Here is a 23,048-nt window from a genome sequence, read left to right as displayed (position 1 = left end):
ATTTGGAAAAACCATTTGCTCTCCAGGCTGAAGTCTTGAGATGTTGATTCAGTTCTCAATAACGTTCTGCCTTGATATCAACCTTTGGGCCCTTTCTGAAATGTTTAAAAGAAATGTAGAAAAAATTATTAAAATCTCAGATTATCATCTCTCTCTGAAGTTGCCATTTAGCATATAGAAATCACTTTAGTGATCCTAACTGATATAAAACAGGAATAGTTTGACATACAGTGCAAAAATTCTCAGTTTTTTTTTCATCTGCACATAGATAAAAATGTGTAATTTTCCTTTTAAAGCCAGAACTAGATAACATGATGATAAGGACCCATCTGTATTTTCTCCTGACTTTACCTCCCTAAGCCACGATTCCCCTTTCTGTACTCAGTAAGTGTATATAGGGCTCTTATGATGGATTGCATTTCTGGTTCTCATGAGTGCATGCATAAGGATGAATGGTCGCCATGTTAATGTTCATCTCTTTCCTCCCTCTTTCCTCCTCCATCTGCCAGTGTTGGTTTTCCTTAGGTTTTCTCCACCATCCTGCCCCATTCTTCATCTCTGACTTCTCCTGACCTGTGTCCAGAAATGTATGCCGGGACACGCGTATGCACACACGGTCATGCTGACTCACTCGGTAGAATTGTTGTAGCTCTCAAGGCAGCAGTCCTCTGTGGCCGCAGTGATTAATTACTTTTAACAAAGCAAACAGAGTCTTGCTTGTCCGGATCAATCTTTTCCCTGTCGTGGTGCAAACTGCTGTCACTAGTAATTGCCCAAACTCAGTGTTGTATGAAAAGGAGGGCAAACCCCCCCCCCATCATGGTCCCAAGCAAACTATGGTCTCAGTTAGTTTTTCCCCTTCCGTCTTTTTTTCCCACTGTTACCCCTTCATAAACCCCTTCCTCTTCTCCGCCTTTGAAACTATGCCTTTGGGGGGGAAAAAAAGAGAGAAAAAGCAGAAAGGTGGGTAGTCATGTCTTCTCATTTTAACCTAGCCATTTATAGTAGCTGCCGAAAGCTTTTAGAACAGCACATAAAATGAAACATCCTGCCTCTCCCCATCCATGCATACTAATTGGCATTGCTCCGCCAAGTTGATCAAACACCATTAATCTATTTGCAGTTTATATTTGTTTCCAAATGAGAAAATTAATACATTCCGCTGCTACAGCCAGCTGGGTGCGGCGAGCCCCATTGATTGTTGGCATCCACAGTATGACTCATAGCTTCGAGCAAGTGTTTTTATTTTGGCTTAATGTGCCGGCGTGCGCGTGTGTGTGTATTTTCACATGTGTGATTTCAGGCGGGAGATTACTCTTATGTCGAGAGCATTTGCCAGAGGAGTTTTAGATGTGCGCTTTCATCATATATAAACTGTCTACAGGTAGGTAAGGCACCCTGCTGAGTTGATCTTATCTCTGGACACGCCATTGAGTATCCATGGAGACAGATATCAAAGCCAGGGAAAAAGAATGTAGTGATCGTTATAAGCAGGTGGGCACAATTAATGATGCACAGTGATGGCCAATGTACGCTGAGAGAACTTGCCGTTTTAATGAGCAAACACAAAGACCGTGCAGATGTGTTGTAGGGCAGTGCAATGTTATCAGAGGCAGATACCTCCTTTTCTGTAGCGCTAGTCCAATTAGTCTTCCTATGGGAGCTGGCTGTCAGGATTTCAGTCCAAATGAAAAAGTACTTGTTGATAAAAATGTGCATTAGCTGCGATGTGGAGAACTGAACATTTTCCGTTTTTCTTCGTGTGCATGTCTGCTGTGAAATGACTAAAGACACACAAATCCAAAATTTGTTGCAGATTTTCTCGGTGGTACCACCAAGGAGAGGCCGGGGGGAAGCAGGAATCCCTGTTTGTTTTTCCTAGAACATGCTAACCACTTCTGTAAAGGTTTCTATCATGCAGTGGGCCCCAACGGTATGGGACCACAGCCACCTACGAATACCTAAACTTGACAAACACTCGACAAAATGCATATAACTGACTACTTTGAGTTCAAACACCAAATATACCTTGATGTGCATTAATGAGCACAACAGAAGCAGTCTTGTTGCAACCCCTTTTGGTGGTGGAGCCAATAGCTGCCAAATAAAAAATATGGTAGAGCTGTGCAAACGCAAGCTAATAGTGTATCAACTAGCATTCATCAGTTTCCCAAGTTGCATTTTCTTTAGAATATCTTACATATATGCTCTAAAAAAAATTGCGATCAGGTAGATTTCTGTAAGTGATTGGAGTTTGGTCCACAGAGAAATCGGTGAACAGGTGAATCTTGGAGGTAAGATTTGAAAACATGCAGTCAACGGAACCTTTTTGTTCCTGAAAAGGTTGGGTATAAATGTATCAAACCTGTACAAATATAAAATAACCTTTTCCATAGAGGCCTGAATGAATAGTTGACATGACTCGGTAAAAAGATTAAATAACTTCTTACACTGGTTGTGCTTCACCTGTCTGTTTTTGAAGCAACTTATGCTGATAATGAAAATCCATACCTGTAATTCTTGATTCCGCCAGTAACAACATCCACACTGCAGAGTAGCCTTGTTGTCGTGACCTGGTGGAGTTTCATCGTGGTGCATTAAGTGACCAGGAAGAAGCAAAAAAAAAAAAAAATAAAATCTTATTTCTGACTTTTTGCCCAGCTGGTCTTTTTCAGGGCCTGTCATTTCTCTGTGCATCTCTTGGAAACACTGTTCAGCTCAACTGCATCTGAGATTGACCAATAACTCTCCACAGGAAACTCCTCTCGTCATTAATCATTGATAAAGCCAAACTGCTCCTCTCATAATCCTACATATGTCAGCTTCTGGTGTTTTTTCTCTGGCCCCGCTTTGTCATATATATGATAAGTAGTGGAGCCTGTCCGCGCGGGAGTCATCACACACTTAAATTGGTACAGCATGGAGTTCATATTGCATTGTGGCCAGAGGGGAATTAGCGAGTCTATATATAAACCTCAGCTGCATGTGTTGTGAATTAAAGTGCATTTATCTGATAATCACCTGGGAGATCTCTGTGTGCACAAGCATGATGGCAGAGCTGTGGGAGCTGCAGCCACAACAGCACCAGTATACAGATGCTGTTCTGGAAAGAAGGGAAGGAGAAATAGGTCATTCACAATAAAGAGCTCTGATAGCTGGGATGGAGGAAGACGTGTACAGTTGACGAGGAAGGAATAACAAGAGGCCTCCCTGTGCATCCTTCATGTGCTAACTTTTTTCTCCTCCTTGTGCTCTCTCCTTGCCTTCTGTCCACCTACTTGATGTTTTTGTCTCACCCTCTGGACCATATTACCATAGTCTTTCCTTGCCCTGCTCTCTTCCCAGCCTCTCGCTGCCTTAACAATGATTAAGCCTGCCTTTATTCTATCATGAATATAGTGGAATCAAAAGCAGGCGGAGCCCATGCAATGCTTTCATTAGACCTCGATGGCTGACTGCGACTCGTTTGAAGTATTGCAGGGCTCCTCTGGAGAAGCCATGCTGCCGGTCAGCCTGCTGCTGACTCTTGTTTGAAGAGGCAACTTTCCACTCAAGCCACAGGGCTCTAATGAAGTGCTGACTCTGGCAAAGTGCCTTGCCTACTGTGTGTGACACTCGGAGAGGGTAACGACTTGGTGGACTTTGTTTCTCACTTTGGCATCTTCAGTGACAAACAACAAAAGCAACAGCCGCAGAAATCTGAAGATCTTTATTTACTTTCCAGACCAAAAATATTGTGGACATTACAATTTGATGTAAAACGCACATCTCCTGCTGCAAAGTGACTACATGAGTGTGACTCTTTGAAGAGTTGGTAGGACCGAGTCAGTTGGAGCTGTCATGGCGATTGGGTCTTATATTGAGCATTTGTTTCTTAGCCAGTTTTTAACAGAGGAACATTTTCTTTCAGCCATGCTTGAGTTCACCGTCAGAGCCAATTAAGGGAATACAAATAGAGATGGATGACATGGTCCTCGGGCCAACTGAGTGCAGAACCTGGATCAGGTAGTCTCCCTTTCTGTCTCTGTAAAGCTACACATACTTATTTTTACCTCTGGAACTTCGCATTTTGTCATGTAACAGCCACAAACTTCATTGTATTTTGTTGGTATTTTATTTGTATTGCATAATTGTGAAGTGAAATAAAAAATATACATGGTTTTCAATCTTTTTTTCCCTACATATTAAAATCAGTAAATTGCCAGTGGTATTTATATCATTGACCCTTCGCTCTGACAGTTGCTGGATAAAATCAAATTCAACTCATTGCCTTCAGAAGCTACACAATTAGTGAACAGAGTTTATATCTCTATTCACTTTAATCACAATATAAATACAATCATTCTCTGAAGGCCTCGTGTGAAAGGTACAAATCGAAAATACAAAGAGCTCTGCATTTTATGGTACAAAGGAAGTCTTTTATTTTTAAAAAGAATGCAATAACCACCTGTATTTGTAGTTTATCTAAAGCTATGTTGGTTATTTATGAACGATTATGTCTTAAGATTTAAAAGGTTTCTGTCATGAATTAGGTTGATTAGTCATGAGGATCACGTGGTGGGACTCAGGTTGTAGTGCAAAAATGAATATTTAATGGTGATCCATAAAGAATACAAAGTCCAGGCAGGTGAGCAAAAGGCCAGGAGCTCAGACACTGGTAGCAACTGGAATAACATACACGAATGGAACAGAGGCAGGGTGTCGAGACACGACTCACGACAAACCACGACAAGGATCCGATAGGGAGCAGGGGACACAGGTGAGGTTAGATACACAAGGAGTAATCAGGGAACATGAGACACAGCTGGGAATAATCAAAACACACAGACACAGGTAACCAAAAAACAGCACATAAACCTAAATCCTCACAGTTAAACATTCATTCAGAGCTGCAAAAGAATGACTTAGACCAGGGGTCTCAAACTCCAGTCCTTGAGGGCCGCTGTCCTGCAACTTTTAGATGTGCCTCTGCTGCATCACACCTGAATAGAATAATTAGGTCATTAGCAAGGCTCGGAGAACTGATCTACACAAGGAGGAGGTAATTAAGCCATTTCATTCCAGTGTTTTGTACCTGTAGCACATCTAAAAACTGCAGGACATTGGCCCTCGAGGACTGGAGTTTGAGACCCCTGGTTTAGACCAAAGCAACTTCCTGTGCAAGAGTGGTCCAGTCAAAGTGCAGAAAATAGATCCAAGAATCTGTGGCAGGCTTGATAACATTAGTTCACAGACGCTCTGAATACATTCAATAGATTTAGCTGTTTTGCGAAGAAGAATGGGCAAAGTGTCTAAATTTGCAAACTAATCAAACAAAAAGATTTGGACAGCATTTTAAAATAAATATTAAAGATTAGAGATTTTGACGCAATGGCAGGAAAAGAAATACATTCTCTGGTTTTTGTATTAGATTTTTATGTCCACCTTTCAGTCTGGGTGGTTTCGAAGGCCCTCCTGCAGCCTGATGGCTGCTCTCTTGTTCAGGTTCACCATCTGCCCTTGATTGATTAAAGCTCCTTTAAGTAATTAATGCCTACTTTAATTGAGAGTCAACCCTTGTGGCTGCAGGGATCGTGTGCTGAGTGAAGCCAAGGATCTAGTCGAGAGGGGCATGGAAATCTGTTTAGCACCCTGAACCTCTCAGCCACTCATCTAAGGGCTCTTTAAGATGTTAATAGGAATGCAAGTATGCAAGCCGCATCCATGTGACAAATCGAGCTATAAATCACGGCGGCAGTGTGACATGACTTTTCCAACATTGGGATTAACGTGCTGGGAATGAGCTGCAGGCATTTCGTGATTTTATTCGCTGGTTTATCACTTTCTATTGGTCTGTTTCCTTTGTGAAAACGGTCTGTTATGGCAGACATGCATGGAGCAGAAAGAAAATTGAATTTCTTCTGCCAAACAGTGCATTGTGACAGCATGTCACCGCATGGTGCCACGGTTTGCCGCCATTGTGCCGTTTCATCTGCTGATGAATAAACAATATTAGCTTTTTCCCTTGTGCTTCACTTTTACTGCCACAATAGATGCGCGTTGCAAGCCCTGACCTTTTTTTTCTTTTGTTGAAGGTTCTCTTTGTCTTTTGGTAATTGTTTTTAGTAAACATTAAACCATCCTTCAGTCAGATAATGTGAGACACGGTGAATACAGAGTGGTCAGCATTGATTCCACATACCGGACTATGACCTTTTCCAATCTAAAGTCCTGCGCTGCCTGCCAGTTTGATGTGAGCCGGCTAATCGATTCCTCGCAGTCTTGAGAGACTCTCCCACTGAAATCTCTTCCAGGCCACCTGGAGTTTACCTAGATTTCATTGCTGCCACTCACTAAATAATGAAACATTTACCCTTCAATTGCCAGCTCCACAAAGAATAATTAATTTGCTCTCATTAAAGCCATCTAATGTAATGGCCTCATTAAGGGCTTTGGATGGAACAGCAGTCAACAGAGTCTGCAGCGCCCATTAGGAGAGATACATCAATGGATCATAAATATTTTACTACCACTACCTGAATGCAGATTGTGAGGGACCTCAGTTTGACTTGCACAGGTATTTAACATGCACCTTTGATTTGGGTTATAGCACTAATAAATAATGAGGTTAAGTAAGGCTCTTCTGCCGAAGCCAGTGCAGTCAGCATTTTGGTTAGGAACAAAATGCTGAGAAAAAGCAGCATTTTTCATCGACTAGCTGTATTAATAAAGAAAAGGCTCACTCAGTGGGAGGAAAAACTGGTTTGTCAATGTTTTTTCCTGAAAGATGCAACACACACACTCCGACGGACACACTTGATCGATGCGGGTCAGTGCTGTTTGCTGGTTTAGGGCTCAGTCTTATTAGATTGGGTAGATGGTAATAGACAGGCAGCTGTATCATGCTTCTCTGTGTGACCTCAGGGGTTAAAGGTTTATGTTTGACCCAAGGCAGCAATTGTAGTGCCTTGGGTCAGCACGTATAGATCTTAGACCTCTTTCCTAATAGAAAATAAAGAGCTATACCTAAGGAGTTGTGTTGAGATGCATAGAAATGTGATATTAAATAGAGGTTTAATATGTTTTTTGTATAGTTGCGTGTCCAAATCAGTCTGTATTTCATTTTTCTTTTGGCAGCAGATCTTCAAGCTAATTTACCATGATCAACATCTATCTGTGAATGCTAAATTAAGCAGCTGATCTTTGGTAAATCCTGTGAGTCAGCTTTTGATCGTAAAAGTATAATTGCAAGTACACTCATTGCCCAGTTCTTTAGATGCGCCTGTGCAATTACTGGATAACATGAATATCTAAGCCATCATTCAGGCATCTAGACATGGTGAAGACAACTAGTTAAAGTTCAAACTGAGCATCAGAATGGGGAAGAGAGAGGCACTTAGGGACTTTCAACCTGTCTTGGTTCTTGATGAAGATGAGCTGATCTTATTTCAAAAGCTGCTGATCTACTACAATTTCCAATACATAGAATGGCCTTAAAAAGAGGCAATATCTAATCAGCTTTGTTTCTATGGACAGAAATGCCTTTCTGATGTCTGGGGTCAGAGGGGAATTGCCAGACCGTTTTGAGAGGATTTAGAGGCAACAGTAGCTCAAAAATAAACAACCCATCAGAACCATTTCAGCTACAATAAAGTGGTAGGAGCAGAAATTGGTATAAAACCACAAAAAATAGATGCACGCTGCCTTGTATCAACAGTTCAGACCACTTCTGTGGATCTAATTTACACGGTAAATGTGCAGAGTGTTGTTGATTGCTATGTTCATTATTCATCATACCCACTACTTCACTGCTTGAGGCAGGATAACCTCAAGCTGGTTTCTAGAAGATGATAATGAGCCCATTGTACTTTAATGGCCTCCACAGTCACCAGATTTTGATTCAAAAGAACCTTTTGGACGTAGTGAACAGGGGGTTTGCATAATTGATTTTGCAGGTGATGACCGTCTGATGCTGCTGTGCCATTAAGAATTGAGATGGTTCTGAGAAAAAACCTGGTTAAATTCAATAAGGCTTGAACCAAATGTTCTAAACTAATACTGAAAAACTGGACAATTTTAGATTAAGATGTAAAGGAGATGCCGTAAAGGAGAAAGGAAACAGAAGGGAAAATGCAACAATCTATCCCTTGGTGCTGTTGGTTCTAATATTATCTTGGCATTCCAGCCAGACTCCAAAGCTGATTTCAAGAACTTGTTTGTTGGAGACCTATAGGTGGTTTTCTGTGGGGATATCGACATATCCATCTTCAGTTTGTATTTTTGTGTGTGCAGTGTATTTGCAGCCTGCTGATTTGGGTTCTTTTTGTTGGCGGTAGGTGCTCGGCTCAAAAGGAGTGTTTGAGAACCACTTGCCCTGTTGGTGATTAGAAACCTTCTGCAGCTGGTGTGCCCTGAACACCACAGCAGTGAACGGTGTGGTGCGCTCTTGGACAAGGTTACAAGGCTTGCATTGATTTCTACATTCAAGTGTATCTTTATTATTGCTGATCACCGATCAGGGCACAGCAAGTGGCACAAAGCTGTAGGCTACAAAGGAACAGCTGCTTTTGTGTGAAAGGTATTAGTGATTTTTTTGAGAAGCATGGATGAGCATTACAGGCCTGTGAATTTAGAAACCTTGTCTGTGATAATCAGTATTCATAAACTGGTTCGAGAGTTTGTTCTTTGACAAAAAAAGAGTAAGAGATCAAAGGGAAACAGGCGGAACAACTAGATCTGACAGGAATTTATCTTTGAAACAGTTAAATGACAGTCAGCATCAGCAGGGGGGAACATTTTCTCTCCTACAGATGTGTAAGACACCTGTCCAATAGCTAAAATCTAACTTTACTTCTCCAGGTTGTAGTTTTTGGGCTTTTACTTTGTTTATTTTTATTTACATTTATGCTCTGCTGCATGTCCTTTAGCAATTTACAAGCACACTTTTCATAGCAAACAATAAGTTTCTGCTATGATTCTTGCTGGATAATGGATACTGTTTTGATGTGTTTTGAGATAATTTTTCTATTGAAATCCACATCTATGTACAACTTTCCACCAAGTATGTTGTTGATAAATTTTGAGGTAGTCCTTCGTATTAATTTTTGACCCCCCCGCCCAGCACCACTGGCAATGAATAGCCCCACGTCATGATGCTACAACCACTGTGCTTGACAGTTTTACTTAAGCATGTAAGCCTTAGCTTTGATCCTCCATACACATTTTCTTGTAGTTGTGGCCAAATAGCTCAATGTAGCCATACAGTTGTCTCATTTTATTATTAAGCTTTTCTTTAGAAACACTCAGCTTGTTAATGTGAAGCACTGAAAATGTTAGTCGTGCATGAAAATGTTGATTTTGGATCAGTTGGGTCTTTTCTGGTTGGCGTCCTCTCAGCCCATGGGGACATTAATCTTGATATTCATCAATCCTCCTTGGAAACAAAATGATTCAACTAAACTTTGAAAATCCCTAAATGCCATAATATTTATTATTCAATAAATTAGCATATACATCCCTATGAGTTTTGTCAGGTTAAAATGCTTTTTGAAAATCACAATCTTTAAGCAGGTATTAAACACACATTAGCTGTAAATGAAGAATCATCATAATTAACATTAATAAAGGCTTTCAAACATCCACATTTCACTTAGTGATAAAGTTTCTAAACCAAACGGGCTTTTCAATAATATTCGAATTTATTGAAAGGGTTTGTATTCCTGTCGATATAAAAAACCTCTCACTGGAACTGTACATCCAATAGTACAGCCAATAGTACAGATATGTATATATATATATATATATATATATATATATATATTTTTTTTATTTACATTTTTTTCAGTTGCCTCTGTTTCTGAGAGTTTTCAGTGGGAGAAACAAAAGTCATCCTTTTTTAAGAGAGTATAATAACTTCCTACAAACAGTAAATCTCACTCACATTAAACTAAGCCACACGCCTGTCCTGCTCGTGTTTTTATTTTTGCAGTCATTTAAAGTAACAACATCACTAGTCGAGATATTGAATTTCTTCTTTTAAGCCTGTTAGGCCCAAAGCTTGAACGGGGACAGACAAGTGCAAACACAGACATGTTCCCTGGGGCCAGGGACACCCCTGGGGTTATGGTGTGCTGAAGAGGAGCCTAAGGAAGGGGCAAGGACATATGCCGAGACATTAATCTGCTAATACATAGAAAGAGCCTGAAACAGCTGGTGTTGTGCCAAACTCGCAATCTTAATCTTGTAAACTTTCTGTTCAGCTGCACCAACTGTGAGCCTTATTGTGAACAACAGAGCTGTCACTGGAAGAAATGTGTCCATGCTTCATTGTAAGTGTCTTGTTAGTGCGAAACAGAGCACATGCAGAAGTGCGCGTGAGCTGTTTTTGTGTGAGTGCGTGTGTGTAGGCGTGAGCGTTGGTTCCCCGCAGTGTGCATCACAGTATATTAGGAAAGATTTTTTGCATCATTTCCCCTCTTCCTCCAAAGCATAAAAACATGAATATTTAAAACTACATCAAACAAGCATTCATGAAATATTAAAATGTTCAAGTCAGAAGAAAAGCTTTTATCCTCGCTCATTCTTAAGTATTTTGTAGCTTCTACACACTCATTAACACACATGTGCAAATGGACATGCGTGTTAGTCCTCTGTGAATTTACCCACGGGTTAGAATGACAAGTCTTCCTGCTGGATCCACTTTTCTGTGACATCAGCACTTTGATCCTTTTTTTAAAATTAAAAATAAAGGAAAGATAGAGTAAGGTTTTAGTCCATATTGAAATTTAGGCAAAATACATGATAAAAAGTCTTGGTTTGTGGATGTCATGTGTAGCAGATACGAAGGCACGCGTGTGTTGTGAGAAAAGTACCAATAGGGGATTGTAGTAGGGCTTCCTGTTTGTGGCTGAAAGATTAAGCAGTCATTTATGTCATTTAAGTTTCATCTCTGCTGAATGTTGACGAGGCAAAGTTGATCCGTTCCGTACTCGCTCTTTTTTGCCTCCTCTTTATCAGTCCCTTTCACCCAGTTTGTCTGTGTGTACAGCTTAGAGCTAGACGCTGCAGTAATTACTTAAGCAGCGGCTCTGAGCGGACGCTGCTGTGTTTTTAGAAAAGATCCTGTTAAGCATGAATTGAGAGGGGAAAAAAACACATGTAGGAGTAAAATCTTGTTCTCACTTCACTTGTAGGGCCTCACGGCCAAAAGCAGCAAACTCATCTCTGTCGCACTCTGCCGTAATCTGGATTTACATTAAATGAAGGTGCTATGAGAGTTATGTGCTGCGGGTAAGATATGGACCCTCTGTAATGTTTTTAACAGAACCTCGCCTAATAAATTCTGAACTGTCCCTTTGAGGCTTGAACTTAAATTTATCTGTTTCCCTTGAGCTTCTCTCTGTGGCATGAGTGCATTTCATTAGCATTAAGCCTCTGTGATGTAATTTTTTTTTTTTTTTAGATGAATCCTCTCTGTTAAATTGACTTATTGGATTATAAGGCTAGGGGTATAGTGTGCTTATTATTCTTTAGTCACATGATGTCCTTTAAAGGAAGCAGGAGATTAATGACAAAAATCCCTTATAAGGCCCTCGGGAACATTAATGTTGTCATTTCTGACCATGTTTGTTTATTTTTTATTTATTTGTGCTTGGTTTTACTTTATTTTAGTTCTTAATCTACCAAATTTAGAGGACATAGATGCTAGCACAAGAGGTACAATGATGCTAGTAGTTGATGCTACTTTTTTGATTGAAGGAAAGCTTTATTTTATCCATCTTTTTTCTCTACTTCTGTTCCTAGTCACTTCCATCGGGGCCCTTAAGGGAATCACAGGAGGGCAGGGCATTTTGTAGGGTAAATCTAATCAACGAGAGAAGTGCTTTTAAATGTCTTCTTTTCCCTTGGGCAAAATGTTTTGCGGGAGCGCTCAGTTCTCACCGGCGCATCATGCCCAAACTCCACCGTTTCAAAATGCAATTAATATTGAGCAGGTACCCGGGCCTGCGGTCCCCGTCATATAATAACAATGTTAGAACAAAGGTTAATGCTTTGAATTTAATCTCTGTCCTCGTCATTTTTAGTGAAGTTGCGTTGCAAGTGAAGGGACGTGGGCAGAGGGGTACGGAGAGTGATTTGTAGTCTGTGTGCGGCTCAGACGGAAGCGAAATTAATTACTGGTCTCTATAAATTCAATGTCATGTCTCATTTTCTTTAATCCCCCCCTTATTTCTCGGTTCGTAGTGGTTCTAGTAGAGAGGCTCGGAAAGACTAATGAAAAGGCCTCTTAGATGCTAATGGCAAATTAGCCTTAGTGTCACTTTTGGAGGCTGTGAGTGGAATGACTGCCTACTCACTCAGGATATGGTCAAGTGGCAGCCGGGGCTGCAGCTCCTCTTGCATAAACACACACATGAAAACACCAAAATGTTTCTAAAGATGACAGCTTCCCTAAATAGTCTTTATTTCTTCCTTTTTCCCATGCTTTGTAGCCGCAGTTGTCTCTCAGAACAGTCGCATCTACGACTTTTATCTCAGAAGTGCTCAGTTTGCCTTTTTCCTTGGAGGAGTTTGTGGTTTGGATCATGAATACTGAGTTGAGTCGAGTTCTTTAAGTCTTTGTGGTTAATGCTAAACTGGACCAGAGTCAGATTTAACAACTTACTTGGATTATTGTATGATCAAGCCTCAAATATAAAAATATTTTGAATTACACGTCTGCACGGAACCTAATTATTTTTCTCTCGGGAGTCCAAACAGACATAAAAAGGAAACTTATTGATGGGGGCTTTAGATCTCAGAGACGGCATCTGTTTTAGGTTTCACTCTGCTAAATGTTCCAAAACACTTTATTCTCTTATGAAAAGAAATAATCTGACACAAGCTGCATGCAGTTTGTGACAGTTTATGTGTGTTTCTCAGCTTTATAAATAAATGATTGAATGACAAATCTGTCTAATTTTTGTCTTTTTGAAGGACCATTCTGTTACGGCTGCCAGTTGTTTGACTTTTACAACTACATCCTGTCACAGTCAATTGTGTACAAATGGATGTGGTTTCTGGAGCTATATAAAGTCTTTGCATTGCATTTAATTTAGAATTATATGTGGATAAATACAAGGTAGTCCATATATGTGGCGTGAGGGGAGACATGGTTTTCATTTAGTTTCCAAATACAAGAAAAGCTGAATTGTGGCATGCATTTTTGTTTCATTTTCTTTACTCTGATACCCAAAATAAAATTCATTGCAACATGCAGCTTTTAGAAGTCACCCAATTTTTAAATAGGACCTGCCAAAGTCCACTGCTGCTCTGCCAGTGGGACATTTTTAGTTTTTCAATAAATCTGGCTTTTATGGAATAGTGGCACAAACAAATTTATTGTTGGAAGAAATACTTAAGAAGTCCAATTTGTTGTTTGCCTCGGGCCATGTGGGGGGATTCAGTAAACATGTGGAAGAGGTTGCTCTGGTCTAATGAGAAAAACACCTGAATAGTTTGGCAAACATTCGAAACGTCATCTGGTGGAAAATAACACTTCACAGCTCCGTGAATGTACACACCATGTTGGTGGCAGCAGCATGCGGTGGGGATGCTTTTCTTCAGCAGCAACAGGAAAGGTAGCGAGAGCTGATAGCAAGGTGGGTGGAAGAAAATCCTAAACCTACTGGCTGAGCTACAATGAAATGATTTCGATCAGTTTCAGGTATTAGAAGGGCCTAGTCAAATCCAGATTTGGTAGAGATGCATCCAAAAACACCTGCACCCCATAGCTGGAATCCCAGCTAAAGTTCTACAAAGTATTCACTGACTTGGCTTACTACATGCAACCATACATTTTAAGTTTTGTTTTTTGTTTTTTTTTTAAAAAAAGAAGGGAAAAAAGAAAACCATGAATCCCAACTTCACATCTTATTTCATTGGTCTGTCGCATAAATTCTAAATAAAACATTTTGTAGTTTGATTGTAAATTTAGAAAAAAAAAAAAAATTCAAATTGAAACTGTATGAATATTTTTCTTATTTTTTTTGTACTTATCACACACACACACCCGAACAGAATTCCCAGCATGCTGAGAGAAAAAAAGCCAAACACGTTGCTCCTCAGGAGGCAGCCATCCAGAGTGTAACACGTGCATTTATGTAAAACTTATAATCCAATTAACAAGCACAAAAAACCCCGCTGATCATTCTATAATGGGGGTACAAAGCAAAGAGGTGCCATGTTTGGGGAAACCACTCATGTGGAAGAAATGCAAATGGCGTGAAATGAGTGTGTCTGGTAATGTGTTTGATTAAAGCCCCATGCTGTGGTAAACGACCGGGTCCCTGATAACTCTTTCTGCTCCCCTCTGTCATTTGTTTTTCAGGCATACTTCCGACAGGGTGTTGCCCTTCAGTACCTTGGTCGCCATGCGGACGCACTGGCCGCCTTCGCCTCTGGGCTGGCCCAGGACCCCAAGAGCCTTCAGCTGCTTGTGGGGATGGTGGAAGCCGCCATGAAGTCACCACTACGAGGTGAGATCTGTTGAAGCTCAACCCACTCCTCTTCAGCATGCCTGTATCAGTAGATATTCATGTATATTTCACTCTCTTCGTTGCTGCACGTATTTTGTCCTACTGCCTTCTAAATGACTTTCCTCACAGATAATCCTTGTTCTGTCAGTCAATACGTATCTTGGAGTGACTTTATCTGTCATTTTTTTTCAGCTTTACAGCAAGCAGGCAGTCTCTACGTCTATCTATCTTTTTTCTTTGTTACCGACTGTTTGTGTCGAGTACTTACCTTCGGGCTCAGAGGCATGATGCCTGCCGCTTCAGCATGTCTTATTGTCACTCAGCCTGATCGCACACACAGATAGCCTGTTATCTAAATGAGCATCCAACATTAATGCCATTGTTTTCGCCTGGCCTCATGTAAGCTCTTTTTCCTAAAGCTGAGTGGATCTTTAGCACTGCGGCGAAACCGAGGTTGTGACTATTGGACTGATGATGTTGCTGGGCCTCATTACCTGTTGGTTGTCACTGAGTGCGATGGTATCACTGTGGAGCCAATCCGACAGTTCTTCCTCTGATAATCCAGGGGACATATTCAAACTGTCTGATTGGTGTTTTACTTTGTCATTATTCATAAAATCCACCAGAACTAATAATTTCCAAAATGTTCTCTCTGTACAGGTCTAAATAAAAATGGAAATTAAGTAATTATTCAAATAAAAATAAAAAAATTTTATATGGACTCATTTTGTTGTGGCTCACACAACCATGATAAAGACAGAACATAGACTAGAACTGCTCCTCAGTGGGTTGACATTTCTATATTAAAAATACTTTTGCATTGGTCCAAAAGATCTTAGATTCCTCAGTAGGTAGAGTTTGCAATGACCCTTCCTGGAAAGTATGTCAATGTTTTTTCTTTTGGTTGTATTTGTATACAAATGTAAAGCTTTGCTTTTTTAACAAAGTTCCTACTATAAGTTAACATTTTGATTATATTCTACGTACCTGTCTTACTTGTTTACTTCATGTTTTCATTTTTCATCACCCTTATCTTTTTGCCAAACTATCGCGAAATTGGTCCCTGAATAAATGTGAGCTGGTTTTGTGTAAACTAAACAAATTTATTTGCAAAATTTGGGTGCAGATACAAAGAGAAAAAATGGCTTGGAGAGTGAAGAATGAAGCGTCCATCTTAGCCACTATGAGCTTTTCAGGCTTCAATTGGAACCAAAACAAAAACAAACCAAATTTGGGTCTGAGCCCAGACCAGTCCATTGTGGACTAGAATGGGTGTTCTCTGTAGGGAAAGAGCAATATTTAGGCCAAGGCGCTTAATCCCCTAATTGTTTACCCCACTTCCCTGAGTGCCAAGCAGTCGTGGGAAGACCTAATCCAAGGTGTGTTAAGGAGAGGTAGCTAGGTCAAAGGATTAAAAACAATGATCCTCTCAGAGGGACTGTTGGCACATGGCGACGATAATCAATATTATGCCGGCAAACAGGGAGGATAATCTGTGTTACACAGCCAAAGTCCCTGTAGAAGTGAAAGGTAGGCGTGTACTGCTTTCTCTCCTTTAAGGGAGGAAATTCATACCCAGATTCAGTTGTTACACTATAGAAAATGTTGGACAACAGCAAAAATAAAGAATGGGATGTCAGGTGATGAATTTTTACATGCAGATTTTCCACATACACTGATATGTGATAAAAAGGTAACTTTAAAAAATAAAAAAAAAACGTTGTTTTTTTTTCAGGTATTGCCTTATGTGCAAGTCCTTCATATTACTATGTAATCTGTGTACAGTAATGTTTTCTTTTGTGTATTTACAGTATAGCTGCATTATATTGTCATGTTGCCAGATTAAATATGATTGCAGTGCATCTTTATATCACAGATAAATCATAGTTCAGCGCATCTTTAGTGAAACCACTTTTCATTTGATTACATCCACCAAAATAGACAACTGAAAAACTACAGTAGAGAACGACAAACACTAAAAATGTTCTGTGTCTTGAGGACACAGTCAGCAGTCTATTTAAAACAAGAAAATATAGTTTTTGAGTATTTAATGTTATGGATGTTTTGTTTTATTCTTGATTCCTATTTCAAGGTTCAATGTTTTTTCAGAATTACCTTGTTGATGGCTGTGTTCATCCCAATGACATCTCAGATCTTGTGTGTCTCATGGCTTGGTTCAGTCCAGATCCTCCATCTATTTATGTGCCAGTGTTGTGTGTAGGGAACAGTGCTCTCCAGTGTTGTCACAACGACCTGATTATAAACATAACAGCCATGACACCTTTTTAAAAAAGCTTCTTTTTTTTTTTCATCGTTTGATTTATGACTCAGCTCTCAATGTCACTCTGAAGGCAATTACAAGGTGTGAATGGATATAATATGCATGCACTGTCTCCATAACTACGACGTTCTGCCAAGTGCCGGAACAGAGGAGATGCTCTTTCAAGTGTTCTTGAAAGAGCATCATCAGTTATGCTTTTGTGTGCTTTTACGGGGATGCAGCTCATATTGAGTAAGCGTGCATGTGTGTGTGTGTACAAAAATGTATAAGCATTTTTGTGAGGGTCTAAGATATACTCCATTTGTTCTGATGTTTCTGTGTTTAAATGTTTGTAAGTAAATTCTTAGCAGTTCCTTAAACTTTGATCTGATAATAAAAAGTAAATCAGACATCGCAGAGATAGAGATTATCTGAAGTGTGCAATGCTTTGATCTAATTAGAAACAGCTCAACCATATATTTTTACACATTTTTTCAAGTGTGGTGTGTATTTCAGCTTTACTGAGAAATTAGTTATAGAACCACCATTTCCCACAGTTACTACTGCGAGTGCTTCTACCAACTTTGCACATTTGGTGACTGAAAACGTTTCTCCACTGTTCACTGAAAAAGTACCGAGTCTCTGCCAGATGGAGTGAAAGCATTTGTTCTCATCAGTTATCTAGTCTTTTCCACAGATCCACAATTTGATTTATGTTTGGGCTTTTCCTGGTCCATTCTAACACATTTTGCCACCTTTCATTGTAGCTCTCACTGTGTGTCTTTAGACTCTTAGTTTTGGTTTTAAAATCAAATCTCGCCTTATCCTTCTCCACAACTTTCTCATGCTTCTATCTGCTGTGTTCCTCGGTGATGCTATTTATTCACTAATGTTTTCTAACACACCTATAAGGCCTTCACAAACAGTTGGATTTATACTGAGAATAAATTACACTCAAATACTTAGAAAACCTATTGTTCTCACTGAATGTGTTTTCAGGTATCAGAGTAAAGGGGACCGAGTACCAACGAATAAAACACTTTTATTTTTATTTGTGACACATTTATAAAAGAATGTCTAGATTTATTCCACTTTAAGGTAATGTTCTACTTTGTGTTCCAACATAACACGCTGTTCGTGGTTATGTAGCAAAATGTTGAAAGGTTTAGGGGATGTAAATATTTTTGGTATGTATCTAGAAATACAGGCACAAAAGGAGCACATATGCATCATTAGACACAAAGACCTACATACAGTTGGTCAGGTCAGGACGTTCGATGTTGCTGTCTGCCACAGGGCTGTATAATCTGAAAAGGCTCTAGATCCCCAATCCCATGAGGTCCACCATTGATTTATGTCATTGTGTGAGTTTTCAGCCTCTTCAGAGGTCACCTTGTACATCTCCTTTGGTCTTTGCTCCTGCATTACATCTCCACTGCATACTGGCATGAGCTGCTTTTGTTTTCCCGTCATCCTGTCATTTTAAAGTGAATAACCTGCTGTAGCTTTCTCAGTCATTTTACCTGACAAAAGGAAGAAATATTGGCACAATCTTGTTATGTGGTTTGTGAGAATGATCGCTAGCAATTGTCTAAACATTTGTCATTTTATGCAGTGAAAATTGCTTTAGATAGACCAAGTCAAAGAGTAAGGATGAAAAAATGGATCATTCAGTGCATTGAGTTATTGTTAAATTGTCAAGGACAGCCGTCTCTTAGCCGAGCAACAGGCTATGATTAAGGACGCTGCTAAAAGCTGTTATTTAAAGAAAGTAAGGGCAGAGTGGAGATAAATCCCACCTTTACACAGAATTTACAAATCTGCAACTCATTTCTAATAATCTACCTCGTGTTATTGCTACTCAGCATATCAGCAGAATGTTTTTTTTTTTGTTAGTTTTTTTTTTTTTTTTGCTTTGGGACCCTCCATAATCTGTGTCTAACATGTCTTTGCTCGGCACAGATTCTCTGGAGCCCACCTATCAGCAGCTTCAAAAGATGAAGCTGGACAAAAGTCCCTTTGTGGTGGTGTCTGTGATTGGCCAGGAGCTACTGACAGCGGGGCACCACACGGCCTCCGTGGTGGTGCTGGAAGCCGCTTTGAAGATAGGAACGTGCAGCCTCAAGCTTCGCGGCTCCGTCTTCTCTGCCCTCAGCAGCGCCCACTGGTCCCTGGGCAACACAGAGAAGAGCCTCGGATACATGCAGCAAGACTTGGAGGTGGCCAAGACCTTAGGTATGTCAGCTGGGAACGGGCGTCAATTATTTCCGTTAGCTACGTTTTGAAATTCGCAGTAATGACACAAATATTTAAATTTTAAAAATATTAAGATAAATATTATATAATAATAGTAGTAATAATGACAAAACACTGAACAACTACAAGGTATAAAAGTCAACCAGCTTTTGAGTCGGGGGTGTAGATTACATAAGGGGCATTTACTGACTGAAATAAAATCAGATTTTTTGTTTCCAAATCCCAGATCAAGCTAAAAGTTGTATTGTTTTGGTCAAAAGCGGATTTCTTGATGCATGTCATACTGTAATAAACAAGAATATTTTGCTTCTAACGACAACAATTTTTTTATATGTCATCACTGGTGTTTACACTGAAGTCTTAAAAAACTCTCAGCTACTGCACATCCTTGTTATTGCTTCCCTTTTCCCCCTCCAACAATCAAGTGATATGTTTTGATGAATACATCAAAATGACACTTTGCATAATTTGAACTCAAAATGTCACCGCTTCTTCCATTATTAAGATTCAAATGCTCATTCTTCATAGTTTCATCGTCATGTTTTATTACTGACTGAGTGTTCCTCAGCATGGAGGAAATCAGTGCTGCATATATTTCCTCAGAGATGTTCTGTCATTCTTCAAAAGACATTTTGCTTTCTGCTGGAAGGGTTGTGTTTTGCTTATTGCTTAGTTTCTCTTTAAAATACCCCAAAGGTGTAAGAAGTCGTTCAGCAAACCTGGCAATGTCAGAGCTCTCACTTTGTTTTTCACTCAAAACTGTTTGGAAATTTTAGAAAAAGTCATTGGGTAGTTAACAAAGTTTTCTAATCAAGGTGGGATATGTATATATATTTATATATATGTATTTATAAGTGCCTCTGCCTTATAGATATCCAGATATGGTCATGTATTAAAGTCCTACCTCCAGTCTTTTCTGTCATCGTTGTGCAATCATGAGAGATCTTGGGTAGGTACCTACCTGGCAAAGTGAACCCAAATTTATCTTGATCTGATCTGATAAATGAGTTAACTTTCAATATTCATTAGTCTCTTTTTGTTGTTCTTCAGTAGAGTTTAATGTGTGGCAACAAGCAGGACATTTTTTTCTTGGATGTCATCCATAAGTACTGATATATGACTGTGCCCTTTTAAATTATATGAAATGTTATACAAACTAATTTTCACAGATACATTCTCTGTCAAATCTGTGTTCAGAGATAATTTATAAAAGCAGTAAGCTATTTTGGTAATTCTGGGACTATTTCTGAGTACTAATGCAATTTTTTAGCTAACTTTTATGCAGTGTCCCTATATCATTTTTTGTCTTTGAGTGTGACTACAGTATTAATGAGTAAAGTTGTACAGCTTATATGTTGCTGAATTTAGATAAATTCCATTTTGTTCTAGTCAATAACTACTTTGCTACTGTTTAAAAGCTTGTGGCGAATATCCAGCCTTTGGTTTTTGTAAAACTTTAACTAGACAATAGTATATTTTTTTGCCAACTCTAAATTCTCTTCTTTGAGTCAACATTTCCAAATCATGTCGTGTTCCAACAGAGGTTGAAAGCTTTAAAAGTTGCAGCTTTTTTCTGCTCCATTCAAACTTCCAGTTGTGTACTAAAAGTCTTGTTGTCTCTAGCTGTCATGCAGCTTGCATGAAGCACAGCACAAGCACCTCCAACATGACTTTCTACTTCTCTTTTTTTCTATTATTAGCTTGATTTAGTGAAAATAGCAAATTCTGACAACAAGTCTCCGGTTTGGGAGTGGTTACTGTGGTTACTGGTTCTGACCAGTCGCAGTCAGAACCAGTAGACCTGAAAACGTTTTGATTCCGATAACCACTCTATTTCTTGACCAACCTCTAATATTGAGAATTGATTACATTTATGTAACATTGATGTGACACTGCCTAACATGACACAACTTTACTTATGATGAGGTGGATAAACAGGGTAACTGCAGTGATTTCAGGTCACTCTTGCCTGTTAGTTGACTTTCTCAGTAATAAATGTGATTCATTTTGAGCCTTTGTTTAGATTACAACATTTCTGCTCACTGCAAAATCCTGTTAGCTAACTGTAAACCAATTAATTACCAAATGACTTCATCCTACTTTTTAAAAATGTTAGCACATTCATATGCTAACATGTTTAAGCTAACATTAGCTTTAAGCTAAAAACAGACCACTAGCTTAGCTGCTGCCTCTTCTCTCATTTATCTCAATGAATTATAGCATAATTTTGAGTAAATCTTGTAGTGAGGCTTATTTTCAACTTTCTCAAATGTTTAAGGTGATTTAACAATTCTTTAAAAGAAAAAAAATTCCACTTGCTGTGGAAACTTTACAGAATGGAGAAAAAAAAACATTAAGCAAAAAAAAAAAAAAGAAGAGCAGCACTGACTGGCTCCACTCGTCTCACCCCCACACGTTTGACACATGAGTGGGCAGAGCAGCTGGAGATAAGAAGCGGAGGTTCTCAGGTGGAGCGCAGAGACTTGAGCTTTACTTTGGCCCTTACTGTGAGGCCTCGCTGTCAGACAGAAATAATAAGGCTTTCCCCTTTTGCCCTCCGGAGCTTTAAGATCAGCACTACCAGCTGTCAGAGAAGCTGTTCTTGCAGGGAAGAACGCAGAACGGCCACTTTACCTTTTAAGGGTGCAGTGGTATGCAAGTGGCAATACATGTGTTTCATTACACAGAAGGCTGATATGAAATAAACACCACTTGGTTTCTAATTGTGTCCAGCAGATAGTTAAGGTGTGTGTCAGGGTGTCTGTTGTTGTGTTTCAAGTCTTTTGTTCTACCTCTTCAGGTGACCAAACTGGGGAATGCCGTGCTCATGGGAATCTGGGCTCTGCATTCTTCTCCAAGGGGAACTATCGTGAAGCATTAACCAACCATCGCAACCAGCTGGTACTGGCCATGAAGTTAAAGGACAGAGAGGTAAGTAGTGTTACAGCGACCCTGAAATAAGTAGAGCAGGCCAATTGTCACTGCAGAGGATAATAAATTGAGGTGAATTCGTTTTTTCTTTCCTTGAGTCTCATATTGAAAATGCAGGATTGTGCTGTGCCTTGAAATTCCTCTGTTCTCCTGGTTTGGAGGACACGTGAAGGGGAAATATGAAGGACACAGAAATGCGGCTGCTCTTTGTCACTTCAGGAAAAAAATGAGTGTGAAATTGGTGCAGAGCATACATAGAGGGGATGGTGGATGAGAAATAAGAGTTCGAGCAACAGACTCAGATAATGGGAAGCTTTAGCTGCTGCTATTATCGGTGCTAACTGTTAATGCAGATTTTAATCAGATGAATACCTGACTGCGTGGCCTTCAAGCATTCACAGCTTTTGAACTGTAATTTGCAGGAAATAATTTGATTTGGAAGGAAGGAAAAGATTTGGCCGGCCAGATCCACTTTTCATCCTGTGCTGCCCTCTTTCTCTGCTTTCCGTCTCTCAGTTCTCTCTGTCTCTCTGCCCGGTCATTGTTGTGGGGTGACAGGTGCTTGTTCCTACACAATTCACGTCACACAAAGAGAAGAATGGCCTCCTGTTTCCCCTTCCTTATCCTTCCTACCAGACTGGCAGGCCTGCTTGTTTTTGTCACTTCATATCGGGAGGCATTTAAGGAGTCACGTCAAGTGCAGCACAATACACCAGGACGGAACTGACCATTGAGGAATGAGGACAGAGGTGTCTTTGACGTCTCTTACTTTCAAAGATCAAAAGTATGACTGTGTGGTCAACTTTCCCTTACAAAGGTATTGATGGCCCTTGAACCTTTTCACATTTAGTCAAGTTAACAGCTAAATTTATTAATGTATTTTGAAGAGGTTTTAAGCAACAAGCAAACGCAAAGTAGTGCATACTGTGCATGTGTTCCAAAAGAAAAGGTGTGCATTGTTTTGTACAAATAAATCTGAAACTGTGGCATGCATTTATTTTTTTATCTCAATACTTTGTAGAACTCCCTTTCACAGCAGGTATCGCTGCAAGTCTTTGGGGGTATGTCTCTACTTGCTTTGCAGATCAAGAGACTGAAAGACTCTA

General features: G+C 39.7%; 1 protein-coding gene across 3 annotated transcripts in view; it reads left to right on the top strand.

The window, feature by feature from the left end:
* Window positions 1-23,048, top strand: part of LOC114154497 (tetratricopeptide repeat protein 28) — a 236,403-nt gene that overhangs the window by 131,681 nt on the left and 81,674 nt on the right. For all 3 annotated transcript variants that reach the window (XM_028033627.1, XM_028033626.1, XM_028033628.1), the window contains 3 exons: window positions 14,348-14,495; window positions 18,718-18,990; window positions 21,812-21,942. In XM_028033627.1, coding sequence (XP_027889428.1) covers window positions 14,348-14,495; window positions 18,718-18,990; window positions 21,812-21,942 — 552 coding nt within the window. The remainder of the gene's footprint in view (window positions 1-14,347; window positions 14,496-18,717; window positions 18,991-21,811; window positions 21,943-23,048) is intronic.

This window comes from Xiphophorus couchianus, chromosome 12, assembly GCF_001444195.1.
Source record: "Xiphophorus couchianus chromosome 12, X_couchianus-1.0, whole genome shotgun sequence".
Classification (NCBI taxonomy): Eukaryota; Metazoa; Chordata; class Actinopteri; order Cyprinodontiformes; family Poeciliidae; genus Xiphophorus; species Xiphophorus couchianus.
The sequence above is the reverse complement of the archived record's forward strand: the minus strand, read 5'-3'. Positions and strand labels throughout refer to the sequence as shown.